The 25,766-nt window shown below is 42.6% G+C and overlaps 1 protein-coding gene across 1 annotated transcript in view; it reads right to left on the reverse strand.

The window, feature by feature from the left end:
- Positions 1-658: 658 nt before the first annotated feature.
- Positions 659-25,766, reverse strand: part of GAS6 (growth arrest specific 6) — a 52,022-nt gene continuing 26,914 nt past the window's right edge. Inside the window, exons 5-15 of the mRNA XM_081198462.1 lie at positions 21,298-21,420; positions 20,227-20,349; positions 17,536-17,661; positions 15,316-15,437; positions 14,339-14,457; positions 13,508-13,697; positions 10,437-10,601; positions 9,278-9,446; positions 7,195-7,367; positions 5,001-5,229; positions 659-1,267 (exon numbers count right to left, since the gene is read on the reverse strand). Coding sequence (XP_081054588.1) covers positions 1,116-1,267; positions 5,001-5,229; positions 7,195-7,367; positions 9,278-9,446; positions 10,437-10,601; positions 13,508-13,697; positions 14,339-14,457; positions 15,316-15,437; positions 17,536-17,661; positions 20,227-20,349; positions 21,298-21,420 — 1,691 coding nt within the window. The 3' untranslated portion in view covers positions 659-1,115. The remainder of the gene's footprint in view (positions 1,268-5,000; positions 5,230-7,194; positions 7,368-9,277; positions 9,447-10,436; positions 10,602-13,507; positions 13,698-14,338; positions 14,458-15,315; positions 15,438-17,535; positions 17,662-20,226; positions 20,350-21,297; positions 21,421-25,766) is intronic.

Consider the following 25,766-nt stretch of genomic DNA (forward strand, 5'->3'; position numbering starts at 1 on the left):
TTATTCTCCATGCTCCATATGTAGAAGTTTTGCATGTAGTGAGAGGGTGGGGGAGGGATAAAGTGCTCTATTCCACTGCTATTTCTGCACCCATGCTGAAAATGCAAACCATCTGTCTCCAATACTCCTAAGTGGGAGGAAAAGCCTTGTCATTTCCACTGGGGAGAGTAGAACATACCAAACATTGTGCGTATGGATGTGCTAGAGAATACATAAAGTGAAGCAAACTATTTCATAACAGAGACTAGCACCACACAAAGGACTTAATGTAAGAGAGCAAAGTATTCCCGCCCCACACAAACAACAACAACAGCAACAACAGCCACCCCGCCAACATATAGAGGCAGTTCCAGTTTGTAGTGATCTACTCTGCCATGATTGATAGTACTTGCTTCTGGTTTAAATGCCAACAGCTCCATTGCTCATGTGTTCTTAAAAGTCCATCTTCCCCCAATAACTGCTATCACTCTTTGCCTTTTCAAAAAGCCTCAGACAAGTTTTTCTGCCTAGATTCATTAGAAAAAGACACAACCTAGTTGCCGAATATCATCAGCCAACAAAGTAACCAAGCTTTGATATATAAAACTTCATGTTGCGCCAAATCAACATGAATAGTAAAATTCCATCTAGAACACAGACCATCATTGCTTCAGCTAAGTCCAAAAAAAGTTCTTATATTTTATTCTTTCATATGTCATTAAGTCAGTAAGCAGCATTTGGTAATAAAAAAATACAGAACTATTTTTTAATCTTCCAGTCCACTCAGAATATATTACCAGTTGCCACATGGCAGGTATGACCTGCCTCTTAACAACTCACCTTCAGCAATAATTTGCAGCTTTGGGTTATCAATATCAGTTTTCTCAACTATTTACAAATATATTACATCTTTGAAACCCTCCCAAGCAAAGAAATATTTCAATAATTAATCTGACACACAAGTTTCAGTAGCTCCTATATAACTTCAGTGTTCAAGAGAACTATACACGCAGTGCTGGAAGTCTGAATAATTTATATCTTATTTATATTTATATTTATATATTTATATATATAAAGGAAAGCATTGAAATGGGACTTTTCTGAATATAAAACGTTTGTGTGTGTTGCAGTGGCATCTATTGACCAGTCTCTATTGGAGGACAAGAATGAGATGTGATGTCATTGGACTTGTAGACAGCTTCATCTAGATCCACAGCTTGCTTGTTAACTTTCACTGTCATGCAGCCACGGTAGAAAGCGGTGACTGGAGTTGAAGTGACAGGAACATCTGTATGTTTTGTTGTTGTTGTTTTTTTAAAAAAAGAGAGAGAAGGAAAACATTCAATAAAGGTTACCACCAAGTTCCTTATTCTTGTTAATTCTAAAACAAAACATTTTTTTTCCCATTTAACATTCTAAGCTGTACATGGGGCTATGACTAACACAGGCTATGGGAATAGCTAAGCTGCAAAATTCAGGGAAGCTTTCGCAGAAGGAACTTGTTTCTGCACACAAAGAATTAGAAATTGTTGGGGTTTGTAGTGTTTCACTGCTTCTTCTCTTTCTCGAATTTTGTTCTTGTCTTCCTTTCCAAGGTCTTCTGTTTGATTGTAAGATAAGTTTTGGCACCAAGGCAAGTTTAGCCTGCAGGTCTCTTCCCCTCAGGACTATCTGCACTGATAACAGCTTAGGGTTCTGTCTGGAAAAAGCTCCCCCTTGTAACTTAACTCCTAGACAAAAGGTCTGGATTAACCATTACATAATTTAGGACAGAGGCGACTTCTGATGAAGTGTAATTATCTGATAATCTCATTCTGTGGAAGATGTTCTCATCCCGCTTGCCATTCAGTTTTAAATTGTCTACAGCTCAGCACAAGCTGGCTGATGTTATCTGAAGGTATGGATGTGTTCCCAGGGCTTGGGGTATGGTCCAAAGGAGCATGAGGTCACCACCTTCCTAAAGCTAAGCAGGTTTGTGGCTGGTCAGTGCCAGGATGGGAAACTGCCTGGGAACTGCATATACACCACCTTGGGCTCCATGGTGGAAGAAGTGGGCACTCATTCCAATAGACAGTGGCTAAGTGCACATGTAGCACTGTGTGGTGAGGATGCAGGCAGAGGAGTACAGGAACCCAGATAAAGATTTAGCAAATGACTTCTATGTGCCTAGTGCTGTTTGATAGAGGGATGACCACCCTGTCAGGCACAGAACATGCATATAGGCTATGGAAATATTTTTCTTACTATTATTGGGAATCAGCCAAATAATATTTTTTTTAGTAAAAGGTGGAAAGGCAAGCTGCACTAGAGATGTTTAAGATAATATATCTGTCATACACCTTTGATCACAGCTGTGTTGGAATTGGTAAAAATCTTTTATTAGATGCCTACCAGTATCCATGTAAACACTGAAGCAGGAAGAGAGTGACAGGATTTTTAGTATAAGCCAATACATGAAGAAATCAGCTTATATCAACATTACTGCTATGTCTAATTTATAATCCACCTGCAATTTAATCTGCAGAGAATCATTCTCTCACTCACATTTGCACGCACACACCATGGTTTCAGTTTTTGACCTAACAACCTCTGTAGCCGTTCCTGTGTAGCCTTGCCTGTAACACAAGCTGGATCTGCAGGAATTAACAGTGAACCTTTTGTGGCAAAGAGAAACACAGCCTGCAAATTCCTGCAGAGCAGGGTTCTGTTAAAGACACAACTACAAGACTTTGATCAAAAGTTGGCAAACGTAAAATTTGCAAAAAAAAGTAAGTTATCTTATGCTCTGGAGGTCATGTAAAAAACAAACAAACAAACAAGCTATGCATTGACATCTAACGTAACAAAAATTGGCTTAAACAAAATGCTTCTGTGGAGGAAACTAAAAAAAAAATGCATTGATTTAAGAAAACCACATGACACCTTTTGCAGCAATACCATTAGCATTCTAATAAAAGTAAATTTGGGGTGAATTTTAAGGTATGATTAGCTAAAGATTTATCTGTGTGATTGTATTTTGCCTCTTAACTATCCTTTTTTTGAAGAAGAAAAACTAATTTAGGAAAAGACTTTGCAAATAACAAAGGGGCCACTGCAGGAAAAAGACACAAAATATAAAAAGGAAGAGCTGATGAGATGAAGGATCCCTGTGTGCACATTGTACTATGCTGAGCTACCATGTAGAAAAACTGAACAGATACGTAGTATTTATTAAATATATTCTACTATTCAAATTATGCTGCTGTCATATTCCCTAAAGCACCACCAATGGACAATAGTTAAAACCGAAAAAGTAACCTATTGGGCAGGATCCATCCACTTTGCATGCTTAGAGCCTTCCAGATTTGCATGCACCGAGAGACTTTCCATAGACATTTATTAATTTATATGTTTCTTGCTCTTCAATATTGAATAATAAAACCAACTAAATAAAACCAAAACAAACAGCATTAAAGCTGTTTGAAACCAGGGACACTGAAACCAGAGCCTATAAAGATTCAAAAACCTATCAAAATAAACATCTAAAAGGCCTGGGCACCAAGAGAAAAGGGTCTTCAGTTGCCAAGCAAGCCTTCCTGGGGAAGACAAGCCAGGGCACCAACACTAACACATCCTCTTTCATATCACTGCTCCCCTCACTTCCAAAGGCCTGTAGAAGGGCCTCTGAAGAAGATCTCAACATCAGAGCAGGAATATCAATCCTTTAACCTTTTTGCTGGTCCTAAACTATATGGGACTTTAAAGACCAGCACTTGGAACTGTGCCTGAAAATGGATGCATCCTTTACAATACATGCCTTCTCTCGCTGAAGTTATTGCTTAGGGCTTGCTTGATGTCCAGAAAAAAAAGTCAGGAAGAACTCTGCACTCCTCAAAAAGACACCAGCTACTTGGGAGAAAAATAACTGAAGCATAAAATATTTTTGGTGGGGTGGGGCAGGAAACATTCCAGCAGATGCAGACATCTGGTGGTATTTCCATTCCACTCCCCCAGTACACTAGAATTTCTCTGCAAACCAAAAAATTTTAACCCTTGTGTCTCTAAAAGCAGACACCCAGATTTTATCGCTCCAAAAACAGAACAAAGGGTGATGCCTGATAATGTTTCCACACTGAGGAAGTCTCTTATTCCAACACTATTTTGTGTAAATAGCCCAGATTTAATTCATCAACATGAATGGGACTATACCTTTGCATTCAAAGTGCCTGGAAGCAGCCAGACTGGATTGTTAGCTTTCACCCCTGTCACATTAGAATCACAGGGAGGATTTGCTGGCCTTTAAAGGGAGATCTATATAACACCAATCTTTAAGTAGTATAATCTTTCTAGGAACATTTCTCTGGCCTTTCATGAACATAAAACGTATGTTGTCTTCTCTTTCAATATTTCTATGTGGTCCATTATCTAAGCAACCCTCACTTACTACAATGGAATGCAATTTAGAATAATGATCACATTTGTGAGTTCTGCTTGGGAACATACTATTTTCCTTTCCCATCCTTTCCTGATAAAAAACACCCTTCAGGTTCAGTTGTGCTTCATTCTCCAAACAGGCAAAATTTCAAACGGCAGGCTATAGATGTCACAACAAGTCATGCTTTATTGTGACAGGAACAAGTTGCAGCAAACCTCAGGCTCACAGAAACCCCTCTTTTCTCATCTGCAGGCAGGAAGACAACTTCAGAAGTTTTTGATTTCAGTTTGCGTTAACCTGTGGTTTGTTGTGTTATCTGCCACAATAAACCGCTTAACACAAGCCAACATACTATGGTTGCAGCCAACTTCAAACCAAAACAAACCACAGTCCCTAGTTTGGACACATCACCAAGACAGGGATCATAGTATGTTGCTCCTGTATGCACTAGACAAGAAGCAAAGTGAGAGTCACCTGTGGATTCATTGTAAACTATTAACCACAGTTTACTGTGACATGTGAATGCTGTCCAAGCAGAAGTAGAACATGGTCACTTCTAGTGACTGTTTGGCAGTCTACATTCTGGACTGCAACATTTGATACTCACCTGGCAATCCTCCCACATAGGTCTTCACAGATGATTGCAGGTAATTATCCAAGAGAGACAAATTTTCTTCTAGCTGTGAATGGCTTAGTTCACTCTGTCCTGCAGTGCCATCCACAGTCATCAATATTTGACCTCTGTCAATGGAGATGTCAATCAAGTGTTCCTGTTCATCACAAATGCTTACTGCCAGTCTGCACACCACTGTGTTCTTCACTGCCAAAACAATGAACTGAATAGCAAGAAAGAATAAAGAACGAGATGGAAAATGGAAGTTATAGATATTTATAGGAAAAGATAGCACCAACACACCCTGTTACCTTAGAAATATTTAAGGAACTTAAGATACTATTACCAAATGCAAGGATTGTTCAAAATTGTAGTGGACAACCACTCCCAAATACACTGTTATTCCCACTCAGCAGAAAAGGTATGGGAAGCTTTGCTTTGAAACTAGCCCACAACTAACTCTGTTTGAATTCAAATGTTTCTCCTCAGTACATTAACCACATGAACTGCTTTGCTGGGTAGGTCTTAGAACCATCTAGTCTCTAGCACTGCAGTGGCTATCTAGATATTTCTGGAAAACTCATAAGCAAGACATTAAGCTAGTAGCCAACAAACACAGCTTGTTCTGCAGAATGTGGTTAACCAGTGGTGTACTACATCTGAACACGGGACATGCCACTTTAGCTATTATGGCGATAAGAAATGGGCAAGAAGGGACCTGCATAATTATGGTGGGTGAAGTGAGCAAAGAAAAGCAAGCTGAGGAGGTGGGTGTTATCTTTCATTTTTTTACCTCTCCCACCATCACTGTCTAGGTCTGTGAAATGCTACTGGCTAAGAAATTATTTCTTGTTATTAAACATTTAATACTAGCGTCAAGGAACGCCCTCCCATCAACGCACAATCCAGTGCCTGTTTACTCAGAGGTAAGCCCCACTACATTCAATGATGGTTACAGTCTTACAATATAATCCTGTACATCTCTACTCAGAAAAAAGCCCCATTGAATTCAGGCAAGAGGGTATAGAATAACTGACTGTAGGATTCGAGGCATGATTACTAGAAGTAGATTCCACTGAATTCCGTGAAATCCAGCCCCTAGCACAGCCTTAATCACTCTGTTCAGTTAATTATCATAGCCCTGAGTTCTGTTCCCACTACTTTAGTATTCTGCTTTGTGGAACTTCATTGTTAATGGATATAAATCTCTGGCCATTAATTAAATTTACGTATATATTATGTTGTGGACATAGTTGGAAATCTGCTGGTACAATTTCAGTATCTCCCTTGACAGAGGACGAGATGTTTGGACAGTGTCCTCAAAGCTACCAGCATGAGTTTGACCAAACTGCGGGAGGCAGTGGAAGACAGGAGTGCCTGGCGTGCTCTGATCCATGGGGTTATGAAGAGTCGGAAACGACTAAACAACAGCAACAAAGCTCAGTGATAGAGCATCTGCTTTGCATGCCTATGTTCCAGGTTCAATGCCCAATGGCATCTCCAGTAGGGCTGGGAATGGCCCCTGCCTGGAATCCTGGAGAAGGCCCTGCCAGTCACTGCAGAAGACAATACTGAGCTACATAGAAGAAAGGTCTGGCCCAGTATGAAGGCAGCTTTCTATGTGTCTAGCCATAGAATTCTATTGTGATGCATCTGGCAGTGTGGACTCTGTGGCCTATGAAAACTTGCTGCTGTTTTGCAGCAGTCCCTCACCACAGCGATGTGACTCCCTTCCTCCTTATTTGTGTTATTCTCAACTCTAACGGCATCAGGTAACATCTAGCAAAATAAACTTTCATGCCTGATTTGTTGGGAGTATTAAGTGGGGAACATCAAGTCTGAGGTGGAGAACCTCAGGCCTGGGGGATAAATGTGGCCCTCTGATCCTTTCTATATAGCCCTCTGGACTCTCCCCAGAACACACCCACTCCCTCTGTGCCACGTTTATCTAGCCCTCCCTCATACCCCCCCCTTTTTGTGGGTTTTTGGCTGGAATGGATCCTTGAACCCTGATAATGCCTCTTGGATGCCTAGATGGAGGATAAAGAAAGATGGTGGTGTGTGTTTGTGTGTAGAAAACATAACTATTGGAATTGCAACTTTAGTCTGGCATGCTGCCTTCTCATCCTGGTCCTAAAAACCTCAGTGATACACCAAATGAAAACAAAAAACTAAAATACATATTTACCTGTTGTTTAAGTTTCTTGGTGGAATGATAGTCAATCAGAGCCACTGATAAAGGGACTGTTGCTTCACTGCTGATGAGGGCAAAGAGCACCCCAGTATCTGTGGCTGGTCGAATCAGAATATTTACTTTTACTTCCCATTGCTTCACTGTTTCATTGGTGTCAAGTGGTTGGGCTACAGAAAGAAAAACAGAACTTAGGTACATAAAAATTTCAAATAGTCAAGCACAGATAAGATTTCCTCATCTGAGGGGGGGGGGGGGACGGGACAGATAGCTACATATTATTAAATCCCCAGTATAAAGGAGAGTGCCTTTCCATACGAAACTATTTTAACTGCTCTGTTTCATCCATCTTACAGAAAGTGCTATGGCCCTGTAGATTGCTTGAAGCCAAGGTTAAGCTTTTTAATCAACAGGGAGACTTCTGATTGCCAGAGGCTATCAACCCGCAGTACTTGGGGATCCTTCAATGTGAGTCATCCAGCTTCTGCATCAGCCGTGAGCTTTAGGAAGTAATTGAGTGATCTGATATCAACGAACCCAAGGGGAAAACAAGATGACTTTCACAAAACTCACAGCAATATAAATGTATAAATAGAACGTGGTCCACATGACCTAATTGTAGCCCCAGGTTCTGTTCTCACTTATTTCAGTGTTATGCTTTGTGAATGGATACCAAACTAGCACAATTTGTTTTATTTTTTTAAATGACAGTTATTAAACTGGGAGCAGAATGCCTTTTGCAGGGCTATTATTTGCGGCACATTTTAATCTTCCTTGTTGTTGTGGCACAATTCATCATGGAAAATTTGTGGTGCTCACTGCTGACAATTCCTGCTATAAAGCGTCATGGGGACAGGATGAGTCAAATCACCCAGCACACCTGGGATTGTGGGAAGCAGTCTGACTGATACCTGTCTGCATGTACAACAAAGGAGAGATAGATCAGGCATCTGGCTTGGAGACAGGTCAATATCACAAAGATTCACTAGTATGTTTTATAATCCCAAAGGAAGGGACTTCTCTGGATAGTAAATCATCATCATCATCATCATCATCATCATCTGTCCAACTGATCATCTATCCTCTATAAAATATTAGTTTGTTAATTTGCATCTGGTGCCCTATTTTTTTAAAAAAAAAAACCTGGCAGAAAAATGTATTACAGTAATAGCTTTTTATTTTTTTTATTTGAATTCCTATCCCATCCTTGCTTTCAAAAGAGCCTAGGGGGTTGATGGCATGTGTATACAATATACTGAATTAACTTTTTTTTGTGCTTTGCATTGCTAAATTTAGGGAGGAGAATTTAAAACGACCTATTTAAAGATGCAACTACTACACAGAAAGAAATGATCCCGTACAACAATCATATATTTTAAACTGCTTTTTAAAGCCTTCTATATCTTTCCTTCTATCTATCCATGCATGTATGCATATATTAACATCTGATTTTAAATGCCAAGGTTTCGCTTGACCCATTTAGATAGTCTTTTTGGGTATGCACTTCCACATTAAACTTTCTTCTTGTGAGTAACACTGAAATAACACAGTATAGTATATGTTCAGGGAGCAAATGCCAATTTCAATCTTGGCTGAAATGGATGTGTATGTAAATCACCCTCCTAAAGGCCTCTACTGTGTTCAGTCTGTGCAGGATTATTAGTCTCAACTCAGCACATGTCACTGAGAAGGTGACCACATCGACTCTCAGTGTAATCAACACTGCCAGAGGGCCAGAGAGAGAAAAATGACCCTCACCCATTGCATTTTAACCCATAGGGAATGTTTCACCAGATAACAAATCATGGAAGGCTTTGACCTGACCAAGAAAAGTCCGAAGTGAAATATAAAAATACACTGTGAAGTGCAAGCAGCAAAAAGTAAACCAGAGTTTTCTATATTCTGTGGGGTTTAATATACCTAACATTTTTTCTCTTTTACTATTTGAACCTCTATTTCAGGTTGAGCTTTTTTTATGAAGAGGATATGGCAATTTTAAGACAGCACTCCTCAACTGATTCTCTTTCTCTGCAAAATTTAAATGTGTATTTTCTGCAGCATAATACTACCAGACACTTACCATAGCTGAAATTAAACACAGCAAAACCATTGCCAGGGTAGAAGGAGCCTCTTCCTGCAACCGCAAAACACTGCATCTTATCATTCACTCTCACTGTCTCTTGGATGGTCATATCCTCGCCATTCAGCCAATTCCAGCCCCTCATGCACCCGTCCATTCGTGGGTTAATCTAACAAGATTAAGTGCATGGCTTTACTTTCGGTTTTTTGCTGAATTTGTAATGAGGGATATGGGTTTAAAACATTTCATAAATTATTTTTTAAAGACTTGAATACCTCTCTTAAATATAAATATTTCCAAGGTAGGGCACAGAAAAACAATAAAATCATAAAGTAACAGCAAATCCAAAAAGGCAGGTTATGTCTTTCAAAGATACTAAGATGGCCTTATGTGAAAACGAATCATTATATAAAACTGCGGTACAGCCGCACTAGGAACACTGTGTGCAATCCATGTCAACCTATCTCAAATAGGGTATCACAGTAATGGAAAAAAGTTATGGCAGCTTCCCTATGAGAAAAGGCTAAAACGCAAGAGGCTTTTTAGTTTAGGAGGGAAAGACAATGAGGAGAGGGGCTAATAGATGTTTGTAGACATTAATGGGAGTTCATCCTTTACTGAACACTGACATCTGGAGGGCACCAAGTTGGGGAAATCCATACAGGAGGACTCCACTGTCCCGAACACCTGAGCCCAGGAATACCGACAACACTACAGTGGTACCTCGGGTTAAGTACTTAATTCGTTCCTGAGGTCCGTTCTTAACCTGAAACTGTTCTTAACCTGAAGCACCACTTTAGCTAATGGGGCCTCCCACTGCTGCTGCGCCACCGGAGCACGATTTCTGTTCTCATCCTGAAGCAAAGTTCTTAACCCGAGGTACTATTTCTGGGTTAGCGGAGTCTGTAACCTGAAGTGTATGTAACCTGAAGCGTATGTAACCCGAGGTACCACTGTACATACAAAATTAAAAAGAGAATTGGAACATTTGATCTTGTAAGAGAAATTGGGCATCTTATCACATCTTAAATACAAATTCAATAAGAATGCCAGAAACCAAATGAATTTTATTCAGAGGCTGGATCTGACCTATGAGCTGCCAGGTGACCACCTCACACCAGTGGATTACTCCCTATATATACTTAACAGTAGTACTTACAGGCTGGACAAGATCTTTAGTCTTAAAAGGAACACCTCCCACTGTTAGGTTCAGCTGATAAAGTCCTCTGTCCAGAGTAAACAAATCCCCTGAGACAGCTATCTTCATAACTGCATCCTTATTGACTTTTATAACCAAACTTCTCTCCAGCTCTTCCACAGATATCTGAAGGGGGGGGAGAGATAAGAAGAGGTTCAGAAGTTTGGTTTAGTTCAGAAGTTTAGTACCTGCATGATACAAAAGGCATCCACAAAAGAAAAAGAAAAAAGGTGAGGGAGCTAACATCACATCATCAGGTAGTCACAAAGCATTCTTGTCTCTCCAGAAATTTAGGATAGAGTTCACATAGCTATGATCAAGCCTCCTTTGGCTTTTCATGTACAATAAGCAAGCCCAATTTATGTGCAAAAGTGAAGGCAGTATTACAGAATGCTATGGCTGTTTTAAGGGACGCGGGTGGCGCTGTGGGTTAAACCACCGAGCCTAGGACTTGCCAATCAGAAGGTCGGTGGTTCGAATCCCCGCAACGGGGTAAGCTCCCGTTGCTCGGTCCCTGCTCCTGCCAACCTAGCAGTTCGAAAGCACGTCAATGTGCAAGTAGATAAACAGGTACCGCTCCAGGGGGAAGGTAAACGGCGTTTCCGTGCGCTGCTCTGGTTCGCCAGAAACGGCTTAGTCATGCTGGCCACATGACCCAGAAGCTGTACGCTGGCTCCCTCGGCCAATAAAGCGAGATTAGCGCCGCAACCCCAGAGTCGGTCACGACTGGACGCAATGGTCAGGGGCCCCTTTACCTTTACCTATGGCAGTTTTATATTTGCAGTCCGATCTTGACTCTATGATGCAAAGGAAGAAGACCATATAGTTCGTAGTTTCCAACACTATTGCAAGGTAAACCCTTAATCCCTTTACCCTGGGAACCAGCCCCATCCTCTGAACCTGAGAGAGTACAATGGATTATGGAGGCAGAGTTCTGTATCATATCTTATAGGAAGGTTTGCACCAGGTAGCCTTGCACCATGTAGGAGCTGTGGCATGTGCAGCGTGTGTGAGGAATATGGCTTCTCTTTTAGGATGGAAAAATTAGCAATCCTGTTTGATGTCCATCTGATTGCTCCAGTGCACTCCTTTGCTTTCTCTGCCACAGCACAAGATCCTAGCTTTGCTGCTGCCCTCAAATAGGAAAACAAACCATGGAGTGGCAGGCTTAGTGATAAGTCTGAACCAATGGTTCAGGCTTGTTTCTTTCCAGACAAACCATGATCTGAATCCAAGATTTGTTCTTGACCTCCTGACAATGGTTTGTTTGGGAGAAACAAGTCACAAGTGCTGGTTCAAGCGTAAGCACAAGGCAGCCGCAACAAGGTGTTTTCCCTGTTTGGCTAACAAAGAAGCAAAGTGGAAATGTTCAGCCTGCATGTACCAGGAAGCAGCCCATGTAGAAGCTTGCTTGCTTGCTTATTGATTTCCTGCCCTTTCTCCCAAAGGAGCCCAAGCAGCAAACACCAGACTATGTTACAGACTATGAAAGAGATGGTAACATTTTTAAAGACACGCATACAATGGGAAGAAGGGGGGGCACTTGAAGGACTGCGTAACTCCAAAATGTTTTAAAAGGGAAAGGCATTTGGAGAAAGACCTCAAACTCACAAATACAGTAGTTTTAGGGGAAGCTTTGGGAGCAATCCAAGTCAACGAATTCTAGCTGGATGAATGCAACCGACTGCCAACAGCATATAGGTACAGTATTTACAAATTTGCTCTGGCTTTTTATTTTTGTTCTTAACACCTGATCCTATTTACCAAAAACCCCCAAGAAGATATACCAAGCCACATTTATACATCACTTGTGGAGTTTTTTGCTTGATCGTTTTTATGCAGAACTATGAGGAAGAACATGAATTACAAGTCATCAAGTACAACAGTGCAACTAAAGGAACAATTTTTGGCAGAGTAAAGAAGATTAAGAGGGATTAAAACTACTTCCTAGTCTATCAGAAAAGCTCTTGCAATTACATCAAATTACAAAATAATTGCATTTGCCAGTCCACATTTCTTCCATCCAGTACTAAAAGCACCGGATTCTACACACACAACCACAATGATATCATACAAATTCATCGCTTTACCAATCAATGCAGTAAAAATCTGGAATTAATTTTGATAAATGCAATGTTTTCTTTTTTGGTTTTGTAGGCTGGCATTACTTTACCATGAGGTTTTTTTGGTCAAGATGTTCATTATGTAACCCAGAAATTCTGGTTTTACTGCTGCAGCTGACAAGCCTGTGCATGTTAGCTGCATTACGGTAAGTCTAAACTATTTATAAACAAAAAACATTTAACTAATCCATCATTTTACATTCGTGAGAGCACTCTATACTGTTAAGGTATTATTCCCCCCCCCCCCATTTTGGGCCAGATTTAATTAACTGGTCCTGCTAGTTGAAGCCCGTGCAAGCACATCCACTAGTGCAGTAAGGCTTCCTCCCCTTTTCCTCCTGGTCCTTTGGTTCTGGGCAGCATTGGGAAAACCCCTAGAACTGCATGCAGAGGGGAGAAGAGAGATGGTTCTGCTGGGCAAGCAGAAATCTTGCGCTGATAGAACATTTCTAACATCATGGCGATGAATTCCTCCTATAATGCATACACACAAACAAACTATATTCAGTTTGCTCCACTGAATGGAGGAAACTGTTTGTTTTGATGGTAGTTCAGGAACTGAACCAGACATGAATGGGCGTAACTGGAATTATGAGGAAAGCACTGCAAAGGATGTGTTTTATCCATTAGTTCCTTAACAAATAAGGAGTCTCTCTCTCTTGCACACAATAATATTCAAGAATACTTCCAATTTTTTAAAAAAGCAATGTTTTTAGTATTTCTTAAAGTGTCCTTTAGGGGTTAGCAATTGACATCATGTTATAGAAAAACAAAACGATACTCTGCATTAAAATATTAAGTGTCAGAATTCATCACTTGAGAAATACAGAGAGCTCTAAATAAGCAGTTGGGAGGTGTGGGATTTAAAGAGTTATAAGGCATGAGAACAGCAGCCTGTACTATACCCACTGTCTGCCACATTCCATGGTTGATCATTGGTCCACTGCTGGTCACACGGCCTATTCCATTGTACTTCAGTTGCAACTCTAGCCGTCCATTGCGCAAAGCCAAGACGATCCACGTACTGTCTCGATGGCCTCCAGCAAAGAAAAGGATGCCTTCAGGATCAAAGGTTCTAAAGTCGAATTCAGCCACAAGTCTGGCCACAAGGATACAAGAAATAGAAATCAGTTATTTATGCAGTGTTTCAGGAAGCAGGAAACATAGTGTGCTTTTCATCTAAGTGATTCATTTCAGAGATGCAGGTACTGACTATAAAGGATATATAATCACGTTGTCAATGACAGCTGCCATTCGTAAGTGCACACACACACAAGGGCGCAGACATCATCCAAAGGCATGCCAAGAAATAGTAGGGGTTTGTCCACTTAGGTGACAAACACGACTGCAGAATCCTGTAGTACCTTAAAGACAGGGATAGGGAAATCTGTTGTCCTCCAGGTATTACTGGACTCCAACTCCCATCAATCTCATGCAGTATGGCCGATAGTCAGGTATGTGGAATCTTTAGTCCAGAAATATCTGAGAAGCCACAGGCTCCCCATGTCTGCTTATGAACACTATGTTATTGTGACATGGGACTGCAAGTGTCATGACTGATGCCTACAAAAGACTATACTGTCTGTCTGTAGCCACAAATACTTTTCTAGAATTCTGTCTGCAGTAGTGACAGCAAGTTATTGGTCATGGGAAGATAATCTGTTTTGACCCATACCTACCCCCCAGTTTAGCATGTGTTTAGAAAAGACCTTTCCTCTTTAATTAAAAATGGATTCTCACCGCGTTGGTTGTTTTCTTTTAAAACGTAGTCTGATAACAGGTGTGCCACTAAACATTCTTCCAAGATAGAGGGATTTAACACTTTTTGCAGCAGCGAAAGATACACAGGGCAAAATGTCCTGCAGGGAGAAAAGCAAATCACACATATGCACACATAAAACTTTAAGACAAGGTTTAGAAACAGCGATTTTCTTTGATTTCTTTTATCTTCAAAACACTGATAATTCAATGCCACTGCAACTGTCCAATAGTAACCAGGGGACTACAGTCACACAGGTGGAATCTCCACACATATAAAAAACGCTGTGAAATTACTTTTTTTAAAAAATGTTTTGAAAAATATATATTGACTTTGCCATAGTTCACCATTGCTATCTAGTGTCACATTTGTATATCACACTTTACAACACACCTAAAACATTTTATTTGCAGCTATATAGCTGAGTCCACTCCCAACAATTCCTCCTCATTCCAGTTAGTAACTGCAGATTAAGCAGTCACCTACTATGTCTGGGCATAGAAATGTATGTTTAGACACAGCTAAAGAAGAGTAAGTTGATTATGATGCAGCTCAGTGAGCGGGCACATGCAGATGGTCCCAGGTTCAAACCCTGGCATGTCCGGTGAAAACTCTGGAGAGCTGCTCTCAAGCAGAATAGACAATTATAAGCAAGATAAACAAACAACGTACTCTGAAAAATGGCAGCTTCCTATGTTCCTATTTAATATTTCCTTTTGAGAATTAAGGGGAGGGAGGAGAAAGCAGGCAACAAATACGAAGTTAATTGCATTCCAGGAACAGAAATCCACTGTAGGCACACACTGTTTTTGAAGTTATGCTGGTATTTTAATGGGTTTGCCTCCAGTCTTAAGGAGTCTGAGCCAGTTGGACTATTCCCCTTTGTAAAGAGTTGTTTCAAAGCTTTGGGACTGCATTCTTTCGTTCTTATCTCGTTGAACAGAAGTAAGAAAGCTACCTCACAGGTGTTCATGTTCTTGGAAAGTTTTACTCCACCTCTTCCATTGCAGTGGCAGCTGTAACTTCCTGGCAAATTGACGCATGCTTGCTCACAATATTTCTGTTCACACTCGTCCACATCTATACTCCAGCAACAATGGAGAAAGCAGAGACGCAGATTCTTACATTCCTTTTTAATATGCTAGGCTTAAAAACAACAATAACAACTGTTGTCCAGAAGTAATATCTAGCATGTCTTATTCCCTCTGGGGCAGGTGGAGGGGAACACAGGGCACTCAAGGTGCTCTGCTTTAATATCATCAATAATTTCATATATGACAGACAGCATTTTGGGGGGGACTCTGGAACTGCAATGAGTATTACAATTCTGAATGGAGTCAAGGGTCTGGTGGATTGGGAAAGGACAGTTTGGGGCGGTGACAAAGTGGGTGATCTGGTGCCTATAAAGCCAACACTCCCTCTTCTTCCCCAATTTTGTTGACAGCCATTGTCATAAAAGTCCCCAATTCTATATAATCTCACACTTCTCCAATGAATCATTTGGTTGGGTTCTGCCTGTACTGTAAAATTGTGGATGAAACATAAATGGATCAGAGGCGAAACTGAGGATACTAATTTTGAGATCCAGGAATGAATCAGTGCTAGAAAATGGGTTAGTGAAAGCATAGAAAGCATGGCCAGGATGTTAATATGATTCAGTTTGTCCTATTCCATGTCTATCTACTGATCTGTGAAATTGTGTAGTACGTTTATGACATTATGCAAAAGGGATTGTGTCAGGGGCTCAGGAGCAGAGGTACAGGGGAGAGAGGAAATGGAAAGCGAAGGGGAAGAATCTGAGGGCAGCGTAGGGGAATACAACAGTGACCCGAGAGATTCCATGAGCTTTTCCAGCGAATCAGAAGATTCCCAGAAGGAGGCGCCCATGGTCAGGGCAAGGGGGGTCCCGGGGGGGACACACCAGAAACAAGGGGCCAGCGGGGACTCCCAAAGCAGCAGCTGGAAATCAGGACCAGCTTCCCCACCAGAGCGTAGTGGGGGGGAAGAGTCCCATGGGGCAGGGCCAGCGTCTCCTCCAGCAGGGAGAGAAGATGAGTCAGGGCTGACCACGCCTCCATCGGAGAGTGAGGGAACGGAAGGGAGGTCGGGTCCAGCTAGCCCCCCCGAAGGGGGAAGCAGTGACAGGAGCAGTGTAACGGCCAGGAGGAAGGTTGCCGGCTGGGCGCGCGCGCCAAGTTCAAATGTACAGGCGCGCGGGACAGCAGAAAACCCAGATTGGGAACCAGGTCCTAAAGCCCGCCGGAGGCAAGGAGAAGAATCAGGGGATTCAGCGTCAGAAGAGTCTAGGAAGGGCGAGACCCCAGCTGACAGGCGGGGCCAGAGGCGGAAAGAGCAGCGGAAAAGGTGGAGCAGGGCTAGAGTCTTAAACTGGTGTATGGGGGGAGGAGACTCAGACGGAGCTTCGGCGGTCTAGAGTTTCAGACGTAGAGCTGCACGCTGCTGATGTGAAAGACAAACTGAACTTCAATAAAGACTTTTGTATATAACAACGAAGTGGCGTTGGTCCTTTGTGAGCTGGGACCTAGGGCAGCTCTGACAGATTGCTTCATAATACCAAGTTCTCCCTAGTCACCCTAGTTCCACCCAAGTAGAGGGTGTTCCACTGAGATTGTTGGAAAATTTTTGGGCTAAAATTGGTTGTTAATTTTGTCCACCAGGGGAACCTTCCAAGACTCATTGTTGGTTATGTATTGGCATTCTGCAAGGGGAAGACTCAGATTACAAGGGTTCCCAAACTGTAGTTCATGGACCACTGATTCATACAGGTGGTACGCAGCACTGTCCACATTACATATTCACACGGATTTTAAACTGTATTTCAATGGTCTTTTATTTCTTATATTGCATTTTATTATATTAGTTTGAATTCTTTGGAGTGCAAACTGTAATATAAAAAATGCAACATATGAAATAAAAGAAACAATACAAAGAGAATTAAAACTCATACCACATCTTGCACCCTACATTATGATTGCTATAAAGGGCAAAAAATATTTAAGAGGTTCAACAAGACCATCAGAAATTTTCAAGTGGTTGGGGGTGAGGGAGGAATTTGGGAATCACTGCCCTTAAGACTTAAAAATAACTATCAAAGCTTTACGACAGCAATCTATCAAGCCTCAGAATTATCTTTGTGGGATTAATTCCATCTACTAACCTTCACAAACCTTTCTGACATCATCATAAACATAGCCATCATCACAGACACACGAATAAGAGCTTATCACGTTTTTACACTGAGCTTCTCCACAGATGCCTGGTGATACTGTGCATTCATCTATATCTGAAAAGGAACAAAAATCAACAGCAATAATCAGAATGTCAACATTCTTTCAATGCCTATCGTTCCCAAGTTCCATCTTGGTCCAGAGTCAATCCTCATTCCATTGTTACAACTGAATAATAGAAGTAGGAAATGACTTCAGTCTTCCCAAAAACCAGAAGCTGCTGTTTTGTAAGCCGTATAGCACCTTGGGTAAAATGCTACCACATTATTGAGAGAGGAAACATCGGAAAAAATCACAGGAAAAATGTGACAGCAATATAAAGTAAGGTCAGAATTTGTGGGACAAAAAGGATCACAGAATTAGGAAATGACAAATTGTTTGTTTTGCTGAGGAAAAAATGAAAACATATTTTCAAAGCCTTTTCAGTCCAGTAACACACACACACACACACACACACACACACGGGAGGATGCTTCTGCATGTGATTCTATTGCTGGAATCATGTGCACAGATCTTGAGCAGATTCATATCCAAATTCGCTATTGCATACTAATGTGAATGAGAACATGAAGCATATATGACCTTTGTTTGCACAGCAGGACATGAAAAATGATGTCACCTGCACTCCCTTCCACTCTCTTGGTCTGGATTTAAAAATGTGTGTTTAATAGAGCTGATCCTGGAACTGCAGACGTGAACTGCAACTCCCATCAGCCCCAGCTAGCATGCTCAATGGCCAGGGATGGTGGGAGTTGTAGTTTGGCAACATCTAGAAGCCACCAAGTGAAACTTACGCTATAGGACAACCTTCCCCAACCTAGTACCTCCAGATATTTTGGGCTACAAATCCCAGTAGCTTAAGCCACCATGTCCAAGAGTCAGGGATGATGGGAATTGTAGATATATGTGTGCATGTGTGTGCTTATCCATCTGATAGGCACCAGGTTAGAACAGCTGCCAAAAGAGAATGGGTACAGGGCAGGGTTTTTCCTGTATGCAGACTACAACAGCATTACTCTGTTGAAAAGACAAGAAGTCTTACATAGTTTACTAAAAACATAGGCAGGAAAGAAACCCCCAGTCTTACAGCTACTTAGCCACTGTTAACTATTTCTTGAATAATTCTAAGATTCCCACCAAATATTGTTGAAATATTCATACATTTCCAAACTCAACTCTTATTTCATGAGCTAATGCAATGCAATATATAGAAAAACTAAGAAAATCTACACTTCACAAGGCACTATTTTTCAGAGTCAAAGGAGGCTGGTTAGCTGGGGCACTCTGGCACAACCCAACATGCAAATCCTTTGTGAATCACCACTTTGCTATGGTGCTGGACAGTTCTGTGGTATAACTACAGACATGCCTAGACATGCACACTTGGCTTTTCGTACTGGAATCTTAAGCCATAGTTGTAAGAAACTAAGGAGTATTAGCAACAGTTCAATTTAGCCGTCAGTGGCAACATGCTAATAAAGAGAACGGAGTGTCCTGTGGCACCAAGACTGGTAAATGTATTGTTGATTTGTCTTTCATGGATTAGAACCCATTTTATCAGATGCAAAAGAGTTCACTTGAACAGCTTGTGCAGAATAAAATTGTCTTAAAAAATTATTCAAAAGTTACAATACAATACATTTTAAATCAATATATCCCCTCCCCTGTCTTATCTCATCACCTTCCCTCACTCCCCCTATTTGTGCTACGACAGGCCAACACGGCTATGCCTCTTGGGGGCAATCGTCATATAACGTTGATGTTATCGAGCTTTCACTCATTCCAATGGTGTTTGTGCAGTAGGCTTCTGGAAAACCACTGGAGTCATGACTAACAACAAAATGAAACAATCATAGCCCCATAGTACATAAGGGTGTGGGGTGTTAGCATCCAAAAAGAACACCACGTGTAAAGGGTTAATTGTAAGAGCTGTAGAACTCTGTGATGTCATACGCTCTGTGGCAGTTATGGCAGTTGGTTCAGTTATGGCAGTTGGTTCAGTTACGGCAGTTGGTTCAGTTATGGCAGTTGGTTCAGTTATGGCAGTTGGTTCAGTTATGGCAGTTGGTTCAGTTATGGCAGTTGGTTCAGTTACGGCAGTTACTTGAACAGTCTTTAACTGTTACAGCAGCTATGCTATGTTGTGCTGCTTTCTGCCTCGGAGTAGAATAGTCTGTAACTGTTTATGCACTCTGTATTAGCAATTTAAGAAATATCCACCCGCACAGTATATTTAATCTGTATCTGCAACTACACTAAGTAAAAGTTATCTGTTCTTTAAACTTTAAGAGTCTCGTGTAGTTTTTACAGGAGGGAACAAATTAAAGGGTCAAACAATCCAGGGCTCTCTTCTGCAAAACTCTGCTAAATGTTCAATTCCCACAAAAGGGAGCTTAAGTCGTTGGGGCAGTTCAGATGTAACACATGCTTCCTCCTCTTCCGCTTGCTTCCTTGCTCCTGGCATTCCTCCTTTCCTGGTTTGATGCAAATCCTAGTTTGGCATTTCTTCAGAATCAGCAAACTATCAGTTTGCCTTAAATCAGCAAAGGAGTGAATGAACCAACATGCATGAAGAAGTTCATGTTAAGTGGTTTAAGCTTTACTCTGTACTCACATCTTACCTTTGCAACTTTTATTGTCATCCATGAGTTCAAACCCATTATTACAAGCACAGCGATAGCTGCCAAGCGTGTTGTAACAGATATGTCTACAGCCACCATTCTGCTCGGCACATTCGTTAATATCTGGAAATAAAGAAAGGATAAATATTGGGTGTATTCACTTCGGTGCTGCAAACGCAGTAGATGGCTGTTTTCAAACTTCACTGTCATGTGGGAAAGGGTTTTCAGCAGAAAAGTTGGAGTGCATGAGAGGGGAGGGTAAACTTATCCCACCCCAGCTGTAGACACTCATCTCCGAAACTCACCCTGCACCATAGAAAAAAGCCTCCTTTTGGTGTCCATGAAAGGTTGTTTTCAAGCCCAATTTCTGTGCAGGGTAAGGAGAAGCCACGGGGACTGCATCTGTCACATGGGAGATGGATTCACTATCCCTGATTTACACCGACGGCCAGCAACTCTCAAGGATTTCAGAGTGGAGTCTTTTCCACCACTACCTACAGATGCTAGTACATTTCCAAGCATGATTCAAAGTGTAGGGGCTGACCTTTAAAGCCCTAAACAGCTTTGGCCCAGTATACCTGAAGAAGCATTTCAACCCTCATCGTGCAGCCTGGAAACTGAGATTCAGCTCCGAGGGCCTTCTGGCAGTTCCCTTATTGTGAGAAGTGAGGTTACAGGGAACCTGGCAGAGGGCCTTCTTGGTAGTGGCACCTGCTCTGTGGAACGCCCTCCCACCAGATGCCAAGGAAATTAACAACTGTACCTTACTTTTAGAAGACATCTGAAGGCAGCCTTGTTTAGGGCAATTTTTAATGTTTGATGTTTTATTATGTTTGATGTTTTAATTTGCTGGAAGCTGCCCAGAGTGGGTGGGGCAACCCAGTCAGGTGGGTAGCATATAAATAAATAAATTAGTAGTAGTAGTAGTAGTAGTAGTAGTAGTAGTAGTAGTAGTAGTATTGACCCTGGGAAGGTTTGCATGCAAAGAATCTGCACTGAGCCACAACCATTCGCCATCTCATTATCCTCATCGTGAACACACAGCCACAAGCAGCACAGAACAAGACTTACCTTCATTGCATCTTTCTCCTTGCCAGCCTGGTCTGCAGCGGCAAAGGAATCCGCCTTTCAAGTCGTCACATGTTTTTGTACCGTCTTTATGACACGGACTAGGCAAACACTGATTTGGCAAATCTGGGGATGGAGGGAAGGGTTGAAAACACACCACATAAAACTTTTACCCTGGAATCAAATTATTTAAGACAATATTGCTATTACCATTCAAACAAATTCTGGAGGTGGCAAATGCATTGGTTGCCTCTATAAACAAAAACTGATGGAGAAAGGAGGCAGTTATTAGCATTGTTTTGTAAAGAAAGATGGCAGCACTGCATTGCCACAAGACACTGTTTTTTAGGCCAGAGGGTTTCAACCTTTTGGAGTCCGCGGTTCATTTGACCAACTGCATACTTTCTGCAGCACCCCTGTGGGGCTCAGGAGCCCAGTTATGTCACCCCTTGCCTGCAGAGCTGGCAGCCTCTCACCCCTTTTCAAACACCCTCCCTTGTGGAGGGTTTCCTCAGCCTCCTCTCCCCTCTCCTTGGGAGTCCTCTGGGCAGCCACCGCCACTGCCCCTGGTCTCTGAGCTGCCCTCCCTGCCCCAAAGAGAGCTGCCTCCTTACACTGCCTTACAGGGGCTGGGAAGAAGATGCCCCCAGCCTTAGTGGCCCATCGGAGAGTGGCCAAAGGTGAATGTGAGGCTAGTACCTTACTTTGAGAGGCAGCAGTGGCAGGGACGCGGACTTAGAAAAAATATTGGGGGGGCCCGGGAAAGCTCATGAATAATAAATAAGCTCATGAATATGCAAATAAAGTGGCTCCGGCCCTAAATAGGGCAAGCCACGCCCCCCCAGCCAGCCGATTGGCTGGCTGGGAGGTGTGGCCAGTCGGGATTCCCCTGTTCTCGCGGGATTTCCGGCAGTGCCTCCGATTAGGGCGTGCGGCTGGCTGGCTGGCGAAGGAGCAGGTGAGGAGGAGGCGGCGGGGGACGGCGGCGGCGCTCTGCTGAAAGGGCGCCCGCCCGAGATTATTGGGGGGGCTGAGCCCCCCCCAAAATTTTTTTGAGGGGGCTCGAGCCCCCTCAAGCCCCATGGAGTCGGCGCCTATGAGCAGTGGGCACTGCTGGGCCTGCATGGTGGAAAGGCTCCCTTTCAGGACTGGGCACTCAGCTCCCTGACAGGCATTGCACACAGCAAGCACAAGAAAGGCCCACACAGTGCCTGCCTGCCTGGCCTCCTACTTGTCTGTCCGTTCCCAAAAGCAAAGGCTGGCAGACTAGCTGGTTTGTCTCCCTCACCCACTTGCTTGCTTATTCCCAAGGCCACCTCAGCTCCTAACAACCAGCACCCCCCCTGGCCAGTCCCAGAGGCACCATTTGCTTGGGAAGCTTGAAGCCAGGGCAGCTGCAACAAACAACTGTGCAAGCCTTTAGGAGGCAGAGATGCGAGAGGGCATCAAAGGAGGGAGGGAAGGAAAGAGGGAAAGAGAGTTGCCCATGGCACCCCTAACCATCCTTCAAGGCACCCCAGGGTGCCACGGTACACTGGTTGAAAACCACTGTTCTAGGCAATTTGCTCAATTACAGAAAAGTTAATACACTTGCCAAGCTAAATGAATTATTGTCCTGGAGAGCTCACTCTTTAAAGAAAAAAAATGTGGGAACCATTTACTTTGCCCATTCTGACTTGAAGTCATCATTCTGGAAGAAAAAACATTAATTGCAATAATGGTATACAATTTATTAATAATAATTATATATGTTATGTCCTAAGCCTAACAAGACAGTTCTTCAGGAATTCTTCTTCTGGAGATAGGAACTTATCTTGAATTGAAGCAGAATGTTCTCTTGTAAGAAAGGGAGGAAAGAACGCTTAATTCTTAAGGAGTGGCATGTGACTACCCTCTGCCAAAGGGAAGCATACCTATAAAATTCGCTAAAATCTTGAAAGCCATAAACTGTACTGTTTGAAAACGTCTCTACAATAAGACTGTTAAACACTAAAACAAAAGAAGCCTTACTGAAAGGCAAAGACAATCCCCATCACAAAGTTTTCCAAGTATGTAATAGTAAGCAAGACCTTGAAGAAAGATATAGTTGGAGGCAGGATACAGGAGCACTCCCAAACCACACATTTGAGCTTTCTCTAATGAAGCCTTCGTGAATTATCACAGTCTCTCTAATCAGTGGAATGCAACTCGGCAGCCACAGGTCTGCACTGTAATGCAGCAAATACCTGTATCATCAAGATGCAGACAAGACAGTAGAGCAGTGACGTAACATGGTATTCAAATATTTCAGATGAAATGTTGCTAATAGTGCTTACTTGTCTAAACCATTTGAGATATTCACAAAGTCATATTGAAAACAGCCAATGCAGCAAAACAGATCCTACAGAAGCACACAAAAATCCTTTAGCTGCAGTAAAATTAAACCAAGCTAAGCTGCCACCTTCACTTTGCCAAGTCAGTACTCATTTGAAGAGTATCATGTTGTTTCCTGTTCAGTTGCACTTTACTCTCCTCTTAAAGTAAGTATCCCACATAAATCAGAAAGCCAGGAGTTCTATACTATTCTAACTTCTATGTATCTCTATAGCACAGGCATAGCAAGGAACCCTAACTTTTCCTCTTGACTAATTATCATGCCTACCACCTCCCATAATTCATTTCAGGCATAAATCTTACCATGGGTGAGATCTGTGTGTCAGCTATGCCAGTGTTAAGAACAATAGTAGCAAAGGACAAGGGATTCTAATCATCCTTTTACTATGATGCCCACGCCAGTCCTCAGTCTGTCTCTTTTCCTTGTATAAATCTGTTAGCCAAGAATGCATGCTGCGAGGTTTCTTGTTTGTACCCTGTGAACTCAATATGTTGCCTTAGGCAGGCTTGCTATCTCTCAGGCACAGCATAAGCATTTCTAAGTAAGAGGTTCCCTGCCAGGATCTGAGAGACAACAGATTGCCTTAGGCAACCTAGCGAGTTCATAGCTTTACATACCCAACTTTACAGGTGGTTGTTGTTAAGATAAATGTTATGTGAAGCATTTTTCACGCACAGGAAAAACACTGCATCTGTTCTATTCTTCTTCCCTCTTGCTCAGCAGATGGCATTCTTTAAACCATGCTTTCCATTGCTCGGTCACCACTCCCATTCTTAGCATCACTTCCAAACAATATATGCCCATTGTTGTCCTCTGAACAGAGACATTTTGCACATGGGCAGTGTTAAACTCCCATAGTTCTAGGTGCATTTTGCGGCACGGATTTCTGAGCTCTAGGTGCAGTACTGCGCTTAAGATTTCAGATTAAAACTCCAGAGTGGAAGGAAAGGAGGACCTTTTTCTGCCTCCCTACTTCTAGCTACTTTCTGAAGACTGTAGAAGAGACCCTCTGAAGAATAGTAGGGGTGTGGGCAGGGAAAGGACTAGACCATGTGGTAAATGAACATATTATTTTTGCTGCAGTTCATTCATTTTCAGCTTTGTATTCTTGTTATAAAATCCCCCGCACCTAGACAATCCGTTGCTGCACCCAAAAACTAGGTTTAAGGTGCCATTTAGCTCCTAGCTTTCATAGCTCAGTTTCTAACACTGCACATAGCTAGTCAAAAAGTTAGCATGCTACAGGCCTTCCATATCCAATCATCTCACCTTTCTCTTACCTTCCAAAGGATTTCTTTCCACAGTGCTTTGGATATCTTTGCTTTCACTGCTTCACTCTTACTTTCAACGGTGAAGGTGACCACCATACCAAGAGAGCTCACTCTCATTATCCCAGCCTCTCCAGCAATGTGTTTAATGTCCTTAGTACACATATACAAGAAGCTTCTGATAGTGCTAACTAGGGCTGGGCGATGTTGGGTTTTCAACATCACAGTGTATCGCCAGCCAAACATTTGGTGAAATACCACGATGTTTGGTGACATACCACAATGTTGAAAAAAGCTGCATTGGCCCCAGCCAGTGAGATGATGGGTAAAACCACCGCAGCTCTCATCATGGGAGCTGAGGTGGCTTCACCCCAGCGCCTCATGGGCTGTGGCCAATACAGCTGGCTCCAGCCTGCTGCTCAGCCAGGGGGTGGAAAGGCTCCTGGCCCCAGCTGAGCAAGCCCTGAGGCCCCATGGCCAGGCTCTGCTGTGGGGCAGGAGAGCTCCTGCCCCCAATGGAGCCAGCCCTGAGACCCCTGCCATTTGTGGTGGAGCAGCAAGGACCTTGGGACTCCTTGGCCAAGCTCCCTCTGCCTTCGCTGGCATGGGGAGTGGGCAAGCTACCTTGCCCGCTTGCCCCCCGCTCCCCGAAGACAGACCAAGTGGAGGTAGCCAAGCACCTCACTGATTCAGCTTGATTCTCTCTTAGCCGGGGAAGAATATGATGGCATATCGCTGGTGAAAGCGCCGCTGCTTGAGTCCCTCTGCCTCCAGCTCCCAACTAGTTTGTTTCTCCCTCAGTGCACTGGAGGCAGAGGGACTCAAGAGCA

This window comes from Podarcis bocagei (genome assembly GCF_964188305.1).
Source record: "Podarcis bocagei genome assembly, chromosome: 6".
In the NCBI taxonomy this organism is placed as follows: domain Eukaryota; kingdom Metazoa; phylum Chordata; class Lepidosauria; order Squamata; family Lacertidae; genus Podarcis; species Podarcis bocagei.